The sequence below is a fragment of the Acomys minous genome, assembly GCF_964271855.1.
Source record: "Acomys minous genome assembly, chromosome: 12".
In the NCBI taxonomy this organism is placed as follows: domain Eukaryota; kingdom Metazoa; phylum Chordata; class Mammalia; order Rodentia; family Muridae; genus Acomys; species Acomys minous.
The window spans coordinates 11,422,559-11,436,929 of record NC_140493.1 but is presented as its reverse complement, the minus strand read 5'-3'; the positions used below and the strand labels follow the sequence as shown (position 1 = coordinate 11,436,929).

The following is a 14,371-nucleotide window of genomic DNA, read 5'->3' as shown; positions in this document are numbered from 1 at the left end:
GTAACGAAAAGCATTCAGTACCCAGGCTGATGTAAACTTGTGTTCCTGTGCTGCTGAAAGCAGGTGCAGTGTGGAGAAAAAAACCTTCAAGCTCGATTTCAGTTGGCTCTTGCCTCTCAATGCTTTGTCCCGCTTTGCTCCATCTCTGGGCTTCCAGCAAGCCCTTCCCTTTCCCACCACAAAGAAGGGGAATTCTCGTGCATTTTGGAATTATTACTCTCCCTCTCCTTTCCCCTCCTCCACTTCTTCCCTCTCCTCTTTTCCTCCCCCTTCTCCCCACTTCCTTCCTCTGGAAATAGGCTCATGTAGCCCAGGCTGGCCCTGAACTTTCTGTGAGGCAAGGATGGCCTTGAACTTCGGTGGATCTGGTCTTCACCTCCCAGGTGCTGGAATTACCAGTTGTCCAAAACTTGCAGATCCCTCTTTTAACTTTAGAGGGCTGCACATCAGTACTAATGAGTAGTTCTGGCCAGGAATGACTTTTAAGGGCTGTTTCTTCCAACCTTTTGTTTTCACTGACCATCCTGTGTTCTCTAAGTTCCCAGCCATGAGAACTGAGAGCTGAATCAGAGCTCCAGGGTCCTGCCTCACAAACTCAAAACAACTGAGAGGCCTTTTTGCAACCAGAGCTCAGATAACTACCAAGCAAGCAAGTAAGCAAGCAGGCAAGCGAACAACCCTCATTCCTTCCCCCGCAAAAACCACAGTAATCAACAAAAAGCCTGTGTAACTGGCCGATTTTGATTGTTAAAGGCTGCATCCCTTTTTTTGGGGGGGGATTACTCCGTTCCCTATAGGGGGACCTCTTGAAGGAAACCATTTTCCTGAAAGGGGCCGATTGGGCGGTGTCCTTTTTTTTCCCCTAACGCCCAATTGCTATTCTTAGATCGCCGGCGGTGGCTTTCGCTTTTCCCCGGGCGGAGTTCCGTGCGCCGCGGTGCGGCTGGGCAGGCCGGGCTGAGGCTGGGCCGGGGCGGTCGCTGTCGCTGTCGCGGTCGCGGTCGCGGTCTGGGGCGGAGGCCGAGGGTTGGGCCTGGAGCGGAGCAATTCTGAGAGCAGCAGCAGCAGCAGCAGCAGCAGCAGCAGCAGCAGCAGCAGCAGCAGCAGCAGCAGCAGCAGCAGCAGCGCCTTCCCCGCTCGCCCGCAGTCCCCCGCAGCACCATGGCCAGTGTCGCCTGTCTGGGCTGCGACGAGGAAGAAGAGGAGGAGGCTCTGAAGAAGTTGATAGTCAGGCTGAATAATGTCCAGGAAGGCAAGCAGATCGAGACGCTGCTCCAGCTCCTGGAGGACATGCTGGTGTTCACCTACTCCGACCGCGGTAATGCCTGCAGCCCCTCCCTCCTCTGCAAACTTTATCCTGAGCTTGAGGTGTTAATCTTAGGCACCCAGCTCCTTTCCTTCAGAGAGGAAGGAGCCGAGCCGGGATCCTCCCCCCCTCCCCCCAAAGGATGCTGTGGGTTGTGACTTTGTTTTCTTCCCTCACTTCCCCCCTTCTTTTCCAGCCTCCAAGTTATTTGAAGGCAAAAATTTCCACGTGCCTCTGCTGATCGTCCTGGATTCCTACATGAGAGTGGCCAGTGTGCAGCAAGTAAGTGGGCCTTCCCTTCTGTTCCGAAGACCGTTCTCTGATAGACTTTATGTTCTGGATTCTTGAGGTTTCCTTTAAGAGAGAGAATGAAGCCTTGTCAGTCTGTAGCCTCTGTTAGCAGAGGAGAAGCAACTTTATTAACTGACAGAATCTGGATGGTGGTAGGAGCAAAATGAAAACAGTTCTCTTATGGGCAAGGTGAGTTCATTAACTTTTCAAACTATTCTAAGAATCTTCTGATAGAGCAGTGCTGCTGTGACTAGTTCCAGCAAGGGGCGGGAAGGAGGCGGGGGGGGGGGGGGCGGGGCTAATTAAAAACAGTAATAAGTCAGTCAAGTAAACAGCAAACTTTCATAGGGTCTTCTAGCTTTTAGGGTTTCTGTTTAGAAGACGGCAGATTTCAAGGCTTCTTCCTGCACTGTACCTAGTAAAGTGATGTTTCCTGAGTCCCCCCTGTGTTTACATTTTTTTACTTTGCAGCTGTTGTCACATGAAATGGATACAAAAGTGTAACTTCTGGCGTCCGTGTTGCAGGAAGTCCAGAAGCACGCTAAGTAGTTAAATGTGATTTTTATACCTAAGAGTGACTTTCAGTCAAGACAGAATTACTGTTGAAGGTGCTAACGTCTTTTGGAGTTTTACGATTTGGGGAACTGAAATCAGTTTTGTCATCCCAATACTGAGACCTGTAGGGGAACTCTGGAGGTGCAGTAAGAATATTCCTTTGCCAGCCGGGGGGGGGGGGGGGCGTGGTGGGGGCATGCCTTTAATTCAAGCACTTGGGAGGGAGAGGCAGGTGGATCGCTGTGAGTTTGAGGCCAGCCTGGCCTACAAAGCAAGTCCAGGACACAGCCAAGGCTACCCAGAGAAACCCTGTCTCGAAAAACAAAACAAAACAAAACAAAATGAAAAGAAAAAAGAATATTCCTTCATATTTACTCTAGTGACAAGACACATTGTCTTGTAAGGCTTATAAGGCTTATCTCACTCTGTAAATTCCCTCTTCCTCCTCCTCCTCCTCCTCCTCCGCCTCCTCCTCCTCCTCTTTCTCCTTCCATTTCCCACCAAATAGCCCAGGGAACTTCTTGCCAGCTTCCTGCCCGTGGGCTCCAGGTTCTATGATCACACATTTATTCCACCACATATGGCTGTAGTTTTTTCTTTTTTTTTTTTTTTAAGTAAAAGCACAGTAAGTATCTTTACTTTTTAATCTCTCCAATTGTAAGATATTTCTGATGAATGATATTCAGGTTATTATTAAGGAAAACCAAGAGAAAGATGGAGGTGTGTTGTTCTTTTTAGCACTCAGGGCAGGAATCATCCATCTTTAAGGTCCTCCCTGTTCTCCATCCGCATCCATCCTCCTTGATTCGCATTCAAAAGTGTCTGATTCTGGCTGCCTCTTCTCTGCCAAGTGATATACTTGCTAGGCTCGCCCTTGCTTGGTACCACTGGGAAAAACTGGATCCTGCTTTTCGGTCAACTGAGCCCAGAGGAGAGTAGCAGCCTTGAAACTAGGGGGGATCTGGAACACATCCATTGCTTAGTTCTTTCTCCTTTCTTCTCTTCCTCCTGTGTCTGTCTGCCTCTGCTCTGTCTGTCTCTCTCTCTCTCTCTCTCTCCTCCTTTCTCTGTGCTGGCGATCAGAATCCAGGACTTTGAAAGTGTTGAAGCAGTTATTTGGATTACTGACCTATATCCCCAAACACTCTAATTCTCTCCTCCCTGTCCTCCCATTCCCAGTCTCTTCTCCTCTCCCTTGTTTCTACCACTCCCCGTTCTCGTCCTCCTCCTCTTTTCTTTCTTTGCTTCCATTCTCTCCTTATTCTTCCCCCCAGTTTTCCTTCTCCTCCTCTGCATTTTGGGTCTAGGAATTCATCACAAGGCTTTGCCTGGACTAGACATGCACTCTTCCAGTGAGCTACCCACCCAGCCAAGACATTGGGATTCTTGGTTATAGAAAATGCTCAAGGGCTGGAGAGATGATGGCTCAGTGGTTAAGAGTACCGCCTGCTCTTCCAAAGGACCTGGGTTCAATTCCTAGCACCCACATGGCAGCTCACAACTGTCTGTAACTCCAAGATCTGACACCCTCACACCAGTGCATGTAAATTAAAATTAAAAAGAAAAAAAAAAGAAAAGAAAATGTTCAAATGTAGTGTGATGCGGTGGTATATACGTGTAATCCCAGCACTTGGGGAGGCAGAGGCAGGTGGATCTCTGTGAGTTCAAGGCCAGCGTGGTCTACAAAGCAAGTCCACAACAGCCAAGGCTACACAGTGAAACCCTGTCTCAAAAAAGCAAAAAACAAAAAAGAAAGGAAGGAAGAAAGGAAAGAAGGAAGGAAGGAAGGAAGGAAGGAAGGAAGTAAAAAAGACAGAAAATGCCCAAGTGTGGGCATACTTGTCTGCAAGACTATGGTGTTGTTTGAGGGATAGAGGGTCACAGTGGCAAAATCTGTGGCAACCAAATGGCCTTCAGCTTGACGATTTGGCAGAACAAAGTCAGGAACTTTAGCGTTCTATATGTATCTATCTGCAAAGGGCTTTATGCACATTACATTAGTTAATTCTTACTGGACTCTCACTGCCCTGGAAGAAGGCTAACCAATGTCCTACTTTTATATTGGTTCATTACAGTGAGTAGCCCTGGGGGAGCTTGCTAGAGAGCGAAGACTCTTAATTTGTTTGCACCTTCAAACTCTCCATCAGCTGCTGCTGAGTTCAGAGGATTTTGCATAAGCAAGCCAAAGCCCAGTGGTTTGATACTGATACTACAAGCATGTACAATGGCCACATCGTCATGGGTCTTGGCAAAAGAATGTAGAACAGGCTTCTTTTTCTGTGGAGATTTTCAACAATTCTATGGAGAAGTAATGTTTTCTTTTACATTTCTCCACATGATTAGCGCATTTAGTATGAGTACCCTTTCATATTTCTTGCATCCAATTAGCCGAGAAGTACCAGATGGAAACGTCGTGGTGAATGTGAGGAGTTTGGTGAGCTATTCTTCAGGAATGTATATTGAGTAAGTTTTTTTCCCCTAGAATCTCCCAAAATTTTATTCCAGATTCTGGGCTTTTATACTTTTTTTTTCATTCGTGATTCTTTGTAAATGCAGATCTTGGCGAATACTGTCAGGATTGCCCTGAGCATTCCTCTTCATGTCAGTCTTTTTTTTTTTTTCCCAAGTATCTCTAACCTTTGAAGATGGAGAGCAAAACAAATGAAAGTGAGTCAGATCTTCTCCAATTCCTTGACTTTTTCACACACTTAAGGAGCACGATGCTTGGGCTTAGAGAGCAGTAGAAAAGCTGCACTGATCACAACTGTGAAAGGGTAAACACTTTCTCTCCTAATTGAAAACTTAAAGCACCAGTTGTTGCCCCTGCTTTGTTGCTGGGAATTTCTCTGAGTCAAGCTCCACACATTTGATTGCAGGCTCAGCTCCTCTCCAGTGGATCTTTTTTCCCAGCAGTTATTGATGCTGTGGCATTAGCAACTCGAACAAAGCAGGTTTTCTCAGTGAGTCAGCCACACAGGTATGGGCATGAGTTTAACATCCTGTAGTGTATTTGCCCACTAGAAGCTCGTCAAAAATGAAACTCTCTGACATGCCCATGGAAAAGACTTCATGGAGTTTGTAAAATCTCAGAAACAGTTGCTTTCTATGACAGTGAGATTGTTGATGTCTGTTCTGATTACAGGGAGGAAGGCATCCAATGTAAATATAGGTAAAATGACTATTAGAGAGTTCTGTCTTTAAAAGAAAGGCATTATTATTATTTAAGTGGAAGTAGTGGCAATATGGGGCAATTCATGCTTGCTTCAAAAGTAGCATAGCAAAGAGATCTTAGAATGAACAGAACCGGAAAGCGATTAAACTGTAGAGCGACCATACACAGATTTTTATCTTTGTGAGATGCCTCCTACCTACTTGTGTGGACATACAAATATTGCCACTGTCACAATAGCAAATGCATACAAATTTCCTGCCTTGCCATTCAGCTCTTTGCATTTTTTCTCTTTACCCTGCTCTCTGATCTCCAGCCTTATCCAGCTACCATCTCTCCCTGGGCCCACACACTATTCTTGTCATCCGTACCTTAACACCACACTCTTCTTTCTTTCTTTCTTTCTTTCTTTCTTTCTTTCTTCTTTCTTTCTTTCTTTCTTTCTTTCTTTCTTTCTTTCTTTCTTCTTTCCTTCCTTCCTTCTTTCCTTTCTTTCTTTGTTTGTTTTTGGTGTTTTTTTTTTTCAACACAGGGTTTCTCTGTGTAGCCCTGGCTCTTGTGGACTTGCACTGTAGACCAGGCTGGCCTCGAAGTCACAGAGACCACCTGCCTCTGCCTCCCAGAGTACTGGTATTACAGGTGTGCTCTGCCTGCACACCTGGATACCCCGACTCATCTTACAGCTCATGAAATTTGGAATGTGGCTGGAGTCTTACCTCTGCCCTGTTTTATCTTTCTTTGAGCAGTTCTGGCTCACAGTGATTCTTACTTCCAGGATTCATATCACTTTAGTATTTATCATAAGTCATTCCCAGACGCCCTCTCATTAAGTGCAAATGCTACTTTTATAGGGATTTTCTGTCTCTCCCCTCCACCCCGGCCCTGTCAAGTGTATGTAGTAAGAATAGAAGAAAACTTCCAGACTTACAGAGGTAGTAGTAGGAGTGGAATAATCTCTGAGTTGGAATCAGGAGTTGGTATTTTTTTTTCCTAGAGGTAAAGAGTGATTTGTCGATGTAGGAATCACGTATCAAGGTCTGTTTAAAAAGGGGTGAAGGGATGGCTTAGTGATTAGGAACACTTGCTGCTCTTTCAGAGTACCCTAGGTTGGTTCCCAGCACCCACGTTGTGGTTTTCAACCATCCGTGTAATCCCTGTACCAGGGTGTCCTTGTTAGTTTTTTGTCAGCGTGACACAAACGAGAGTCCTTGGGAAGGGGGTCCTTTATTTGAGGTATCGCCTCCATCGGACTGGCCTCTGCAAATCTAGGGTGAATTTTCTTGATTACCAATTGTGGGAGGGTCCAGTGCACTGTGAGCAGTGGCTTCCCTGGGGGAGGTAGTTATGGATTGCGTAAGAAAGCAAACTAGGCAAGCTGCTAAGAAGCATTTCTCCATGGTCTCTGATTCAGCTCCTCCCTCCGGGTTCTCGCCTTGAGGACTTGCTTCAGCTTCCCTTGATGGTACATTGAAAGCCGTAAGATGATGCAAACCCTTTCCTTGCTGGGTTGCCTTTTAGTCATAGTGGTGCCCACAGCTTCAGAGAAGCTACCTAGAGCATGGGGGAGCTGACACCATCTTCTAACCCCCAGGCATCAGGCACAAAGGAGGTATAGATGCACACGTGCAGGCAAAATAGTCAAACACATACAACCAACAAATCTATTTTTAAAAAAACCTTGTGTCTAAAATGCATCAATAAGCTCATATGTCATGCATAAATGTGGGGAGTTTTAGGGCACTTGTGATCACAAGACCTCGCAGTTCACAGGAAGACGTTGAGGGGACTGAAAAGGGCACCTGGGTATTCTGCCTCCTATCACAGCTCCTCTTCTCCTTCTCTAGTAACAGATGTAGGTTCCTTTGTTGTATAGTTCTGTTCATAGGCCTCTGTTACCCAAGGCCAGTCATTTATTGTTGTCCCAAACATCCCCAGCTCCCTCCAGCTTGCCATTCCAAGCTCTGCTCTCTTTTTGTAATCTAAATCTTGAATTCTTGGGAAAGATAATCTTAGAGATAGTTAGATGTTAAAATTAATATGATGTGAGTATAGCCATACATGGTTAATACTTTTAGTATTCTAATTTTGTTTAATTTTGTATTTATTTTGTATTTATTTTTAAACTGCCATTATACTGTTGTGTTCACTTGTGTGTGGTTCTAAACCAATGGGCAATCTAAGCATACATCGTATTTTCATTTCTCAGAAGGCATTTTAGGGTCTTGTCTTAAAATTATTATTAAAAATGATATAATTATCTACTCTACTAAAAACAGAAGTTCATAATTGGCTCATCTATTAGCAGCCTTTAAAAAAGTGGGTCTAAGGCTCATTTGATAGAGTGTGTGTATACCATACGCGAAGTCATCCTTAGCATCACATAAAGTGGGTGTGGTGGTTCTTGGTCCCAATTCTGGCATTTTAGATGTGGAGAAAAGAGGATCGGGAGGACAAGGTCCTTCTTGGCTACAAAATGAGTTTAAGGCTAGCCTGGGGTATATGAAAGATTGTATTTAAAACAAAAATATAAATATTTATCTTTCTTGCTTTCAGGTGGGTTGGTCACTTCTGTGCAAATTAATAGAAATCTGTCCAGGGACATTGCAAAGCTTAATAGGACCACAGGATATTGGAAATGATTGGGAAGTTCTTGGTATTCACCAGTAAGTATGGCAGATGTGTGGGGATAAACAGCATTGGGAAATTACATAAGACATCCTTTGCCATCCAAAACCATTCCTGCAATGTCTTCAAAGCAGATAGTTTTTTTTTTTCTTAAATCAACGATTTATATTCATAGGGATCTTTAAACTGGATTTGTGAGTTCGAAAACTAAAGTTGATGGTAAAACATCAGATGAGACAAATTTAATAACACGATTTTACAACTGTGCAAATGGTCAAGGTGTGGATTTTTGATGAAGCGAAACAAGCTTTTTACTGTTAGTGATGGAACCAACATAATCTATAGATTCTTAAAAAAAAAACAAAACAGGACAACCAAGAAACTAGTTCTGTAAGCTCTTGCTGTAACTACTCATAACTACTACAGTAGAAGTAGTTAGGCTCTGCTGCCTTCGTGTGCTCATTTGCATGTGTCTGTGAACGTATCTCAGCGAAGAAGGTAGATTGTGGATTGCAAGAGGAAGAGGAAAGAGGAAATACACTTTTTTCCCTCAGCCCTCTGCAGCCTAGTCCAGGTGACTATTCATTTGGATACTCCCGGCACATCCCAGCTCCCAGCACAGTGGCTTTAATAGGACAACATTTATAGCCATAATTAGGTAAGAAACTTGAAGATTATTTCTAGAAAAATCCTTTTTAAAAAATATCATAGTTTCTGGACGCTTATAAAAAGTACTCTGTGCCATTAGGTAATCTCACACCTAGGGCTACAGTTATGAAGATATCTTACCTCAGTACTACTTTGCTTGAGAAAATAGGTTTTATGAAAAACTGAATTCTATAATGTCTATCATAAAACGTATATGGTGTATAACAGTGTGTCTGTTCCTATGTGAGTTATTATAGACCTTCGTGTTTACATTTCTCCACTTCTAATGTGTAGGTTTTGCTAGGTTTTAGTTTCTACTGTCTCAAGAGTATGGTTTGAGAAAAACAGCCACTTTCAAACCAAATTTTTGAAATTCTCTGTAATTAGTCATTCTGACTTTATTTAATTTCCCTTTGGTTTGTTTGAGAACTTCCAAGATTTCACCACGTTTAGTTAATCTACAATATTACAGCGTGCTGGAAACCTCACCTCCTCATATTCCAGAACAAACCAAGTGTTTGGGGGGTGATTCTGATACTATCACTACAGGAAGTATGGTTCATGTATTCCCTCTTGCTTACCCGCTCAAGCCCATCCATCCAACTCCTTTAGTTGGCTCTACTATGTCAGCACCGGGGTCTGTGACCAAGGGAGAAACTCTGCCCTCTGCATTAGAGCATTGTGGGAAAGTTTTTGGAAGGCGTTTTTCCTTGTTGCCAAACTGTTCCCCTCCAGCATTGACCAATATCAAAGAGGAAATCCCTTCGGCAGCAGTAGTATGGGGGGCAATGTGTTTACTGCTGGCTGGTTGGCGGTGTGACCCTGGGAGAGTGGAGCCTAAAGAAGAGATGCCGTAATCAACTTTATTCAAAGCGTCAGATAATTTATACCCTGAGAGTTAAGCAGAGCCCCATCAGTAAAGTGTACCATCAGCCAGTCACAAGGACATGCTGCACATGGCAAAAATATGTTTTTCCCTGGCGGCATAGAAACAAATAACACTAGCAAGTTGTAATGGGTTATCCAAAGTGAACCCACTCTTCTCCCATACATCTAGGAGCAGCGCGGAAGCTCATTCTAAGAACAATTCCATGTTTTTAAAGGAGCTGGGGTCACAAGACTCTTGTTTTCTTACAAGCACCCAGAATTCACCTTGCACTCTTGGATTGTGTTCTGACACAATGAACCAGGAAGGGTTAGCGGCAGAGTGGGTAGGTGGGTGGCTGGTCAAATATCAACAGCCCTTCACCTTGCTAGCATACCAAGGGGCATGATTCTCGAATATAGAAGAGGCCGTGGGTGGGATCAGCTCTGTGGTTTTCCAATAACATAAATCCAAACACTACCTGGCAGGAAATGGCTAAAGGTTACATTTGGAACTGCTAACAGGGAGATTCAAATCTAGTGAATTTGAGAGCAGGGACTGTTGTCACAAGAGTTCATTGTCTGGTATGGAATATTAGTTTCTCTGTCAAAGATAGTGGCAATCCATTATTAATATTTAAGTGTATTACTAAGGTTACATAGAAATAAACATCTTTATTCAATCTTCCCATACATTAATATATCAATATGTATGGCATATAATTCATACATTCTTACCACATGATGAAGGCATCTCCCCTGGATGTGGGATATTTCTCATAGTTCCTTGTGTGTGGAGCTAGATAAAATAATTAATGACTGAGCAGGGGCATTTGGCGAAATACAGGAAGGTCTCCTAAAATCTTCCAGCATTGTGTGTCAATCCACAGATCTTATATATAGTAGGCAAGTACTCTGTCACTGAGGTACATGCATCAATAAATGTTTAGGTTTCTCTTTCTGTCTCCTTCCACCTGATATATGGTTGAAAATTAGGAAAAATGTGTTATTTAATGTGATCAAATTATTAATTTGACTGAACCCGGGGACTTGGCCATGCCAGCCAAGTGTTTTGCCACTGAGCTACCCCCCACGCCATGCTATTAATTTTATAAGACTGGTTTAAGTTTATACAAAGGGGAAATGTATCATATGAGCTCTGCTGATCAGAACAAAATATAACAAATATATAAGTGAGTGAAAACACAGTACCTAAATATTTTAGATGTTACAGAACCTCTGAGTCCAAATTTTCATTAGCAACAACAACAACAACAACAACAACAACAACAACAACAACGTACATTCCGGTCAGCATGGTGGTATACACCTTTAATCTCAGCACTGGAGAGGAAGAGGGAGGAGGATCTCTATGAGTTCATGGCCAGCATGATCTACTTAATATGTTTCATGCTCCTGGGGCTACATACAGCTAGAGCTTATATCAAAAATGCATTTATTTATTGGTTGATTGATTGTGTGCATTTGCATGCTTGTGTCAGGGGAACACCTGCATGCCGTGCCACACAGGTGAGAGTCAGAGGACAGCTTGTGGAAATCAGTCCTTCCTCCACCATGTGACCTCCAGGGTTTGACGTCAGGTTGTCAGGTGTGGCAGCAAGTGCCTCGCCCACTCTATATCCTGTATACGCTATATAGTCGCTGCCTACAGTGCTTTGGTATATAACCTTCCATTGTCCTATGATTTCGTTTTCTATTGCAGACTGATTCTTAAGATGTTAACTGTCCATCACGCCAATGTAAACCTGTCAACAGTTGGCCTAAAAGCCTTAGATCTCCTCCTAGACTCGGGTGAGTGTTGACTAAAAGTGCTTACTGCTCACAGTCGTCAGGGCCGGAGTGTGAAGTAAGCCCCAGAGGTTTCTAGAGAGTCCATGTCTGCCTTCTCCATGCCTCCCGTTTCTCTCAGATCTCATCCCCCACCTTGGTTCTAAATGTTGCTTGTGCGGTTCCTCCCCTGTCCCTGTCCCTATTTCCAGTTGCATCATAGCTTCCAAAATCTCTTCCTGTCATTCACTTCCCTGGTAGCTTTCTCCGTAAATACCTTCGAAGTCTTTTCAGTAGTTTGCCTTTGATAAAGCACTTCTTGAGTACTTGCTAGATGCTGGCCTCATGGGTAACATATTTTATACACTTTCAAAACCATTTTCACCCCAGATAGGCATTTTCCTTATCTTTCTGGGTGAGAAACGTTCATGAGCAGATAGGTAACACAATCAGGGTCTGGTTCCATACCAGGCTCTTTGCCTAAAGTGACTTCTGCCAAGAGGGTAATAGACCCAAGCTGAGATTTTGAGATAGTGTAATACTCGTGGTCATTGCTGTGATAGAGAGTCATGGTTGTCAGGAAGACATACTCCCAAACAATTGGGAGTTTTGTTCAATGAATGGGAGGTCACTTTGAGGTCAAAAGAAGTTTGTATGCAGAGCTACAGAAGCCTGAGAAAATGGAAAGGAGGCTGCACAGGTGAGTGGGAGATACTAATGTCCTAATTGGGTCTGCTAATGGAGACCTTCAGGAGCAAGAAAGAGTCTAAGGACCAGGGCACAGAGAGCAATAGACAGGGGACTCCTAAGGAGCCTTTAATTCAATTATTTAATGGCATGTGCTAACTAGTTTTAACCCTCATCCTTGGAGACTTCAATTTTTCCTTGCTTCATGTCTTATCTGTCACAACTGAGCACTCACTCAAGCAGTGGCCTCTCTGCAGCAGTGAAAAATTACCCATGGGTTGCCCATGGTCACAGCAAGCAGCTCTATGTGACTGCTGAACATTTTGGGATATGAAAAACTGGACTTCAGTTTTATTTAAGTTTTATTGGTTTTAAACTTGAATTTAAATAGGCATGTGGGGCTAGGGAATGGGGCTGCCCAGGCAGATGGCTAATGCATTTAGAGAAATGGTTGATGTGTAGGAAAAAGTAGGATAAGACAAATATGATGAAACTTGCCACAGGTGATAGCAGCCAAATTCCCTTGTGGGGGTTACAAGTGTATGTGACCAGTCTAAAGTTGTTTGAGTGCTATTTTGCTTCTGAGATAGGGTCTCACTTTATAGTGCAGGCTGACCTTGAACTCTCTCTGTGGCCCAAGCTTGATTGAAACTCAAGATCTTTGTCTCAGCATGCCATGCCCCAAGTGCTGGGATTACCACTGTACATCATCCACCTGGCTGACTTGCTTCCTCTTAATCCAGCTTGGCCTCCTATTAACTGTGACTTGAGTACTTGGCAATGCCATTGGGTTACTTAACCTCTTCATGGCTCAGTTTTTGTCTTTAGTGTGGGGTTTGGAGCTAACTTGCGAGGTTCTAGTATTGATTAAATGTGTTGTAATGAAGAGAGTGAACTAGTGGTCAGCACATCAGTGCCACAAAAACAATCACCACGAGGCTAGGAGTTAGCTTATTAGTCAAGCCCCTACTCTGCAGGTATGAGGTTGACCCTCCAATATCACAAGCACACACACATGCCTGGCAGAAATTTAAGTGTTTACTGCTACCATCCCTATTCCTTGACGGTTACTTTTTTTTTGAGGCCATGGATGTTATATATGCTACATATTTGATTATGTAGGAAAATGTTGGTCTAATGCAAGTTCAAAGAGGAATTGGAGGAAGGTTTTAAGGGGAGCAGTGGGCATAAAATATCTAGATTTGAGTCAGGCTTGGGTTCACGACACTGTTGTAGTTGTTTTGTGGAGGATGTCATCTGATGTACTACTTAGCAGTGTGAAAAAGATTTCAACAAAAGATGTACAGGCTCACATTTTGGTTTTAGATGTACAGTGCAAGGCATGAACTACCAATAGTTGGATGGAAGTTTAGAGTATGCAGAGCAATTAACCAAGTATTTCTGCGTTTTTGGTGAGATGGGAAGAAACCCTGAGTAGAACAGGAAAGCGGAACTAACTTATTCAGAGAGAGCTTTGGGGTATTTAAGAGCTAACGCTTGAATGGCTTGGCTCTTAATGAAACGAACTGGCTCATTAGTCAGACAAAATGGAAGGGAGAGGGAGTTTGGAAGGATCATCCTCCTGGAAAACTTCCTTTGGGTAGTTGTTAGATGACGGTCTCGTAGATGAAGAACAGGAGCAAGGGCAGGCTCAGTTCAGGGTACTCACAGGATATTTAGATGGTAACAGGAAAGAGACAGATAGGGATGCATATCAAGAGTGTAAGATAGGAGGCATAGGTGCATGCACGTGTGTGTGTGTGTGTGTGTGTGTGTGTGTGTGTGTGTGTGTGTGTGTGTATGTATGTGTGTGTATGTGTGTGTGTACACGTGTGCGCGCACATGTGAGTGTTCTGCCGAAAGTAGTAAAGTGACTGGTGATTAATCTCACTTGAAGAGAATTCATAACTTTTGGGACAATAAAATGGTTTATCAAAAATAAAAATCCAGAAAGCATTCATAGCCCTCCTGCAAACATTAGCATAGAAACTGTCAAGGACAACTGTTTCCTTACAGCACGTTGTTCCCCTCAAATCAGGTAAAATCACTCTGCTGATACTGGATGAAGAATGTGATATCTTCTTGTTGATTTTTGACGCCATGAACACATACTCAGCCAATGATGAAGTCCAGAAACTTGGATGCAAGGCTCTACATGTGCTGTTTGAAAGAGGTATTGAAAGGTGTAAATTATTTATTTTGAAGTACACATAAGAAGAACAGCTTGTACTGTAAAAAGTTGTACATAACTGATGAGAAAAATTATGTAAAATCACACTATTTACAAGGCAAGACAGACTTATTTAATTACCTTGGTAATGTTGCTTCCTTCTGTGGTGTGAATTTCACTCACAGGCTATAAACCATGCAGTTTCAGTCACCTTCCTCCCATTGCATGACAGGGCATGAGTTCACTTTGCCAAGTGGCCTGTATGGGT

General features: G+C 43.4%; 1 protein-coding gene across 3 annotated transcripts in view; it reads left to right on the top strand.

The window, feature by feature from the left end:
- Positions 1 to 862: 862 nt before the first annotated feature.
- LRRK2 (leucine rich repeat kinase 2) overlaps positions 863 to 14,371 on the top strand; it is a 131,226-nt gene continuing 117,717 nt past the window's right edge. Inside the window, exons 1-5 of one of the 3 annotated variants that reach the window (XM_084749251.1) lie at positions 863 to 1,318; positions 1,503 to 1,588; positions 7,875 to 7,984; positions 11,182 to 11,270; positions 13,972 to 14,106. In XM_084749251.1, coding sequence (XP_084605377.1) covers positions 1,162 to 1,318; positions 1,503 to 1,588; positions 7,875 to 7,984; positions 11,182 to 11,270; positions 13,972 to 14,106 — 577 coding nt within the window. In that variant the 5' untranslated portion in view covers positions 863 to 1,161. Of the gene's footprint in view, positions 1,319 to 1,502; positions 1,589 to 1,624; positions 1,787 to 7,874; positions 7,985 to 11,181; positions 11,271 to 13,971; positions 14,107 to 14,371 lie in introns of those variants that run through there. The other 2 variants (XM_084749250.1, XM_084749252.1) reach the window with 2 other exon arrangements.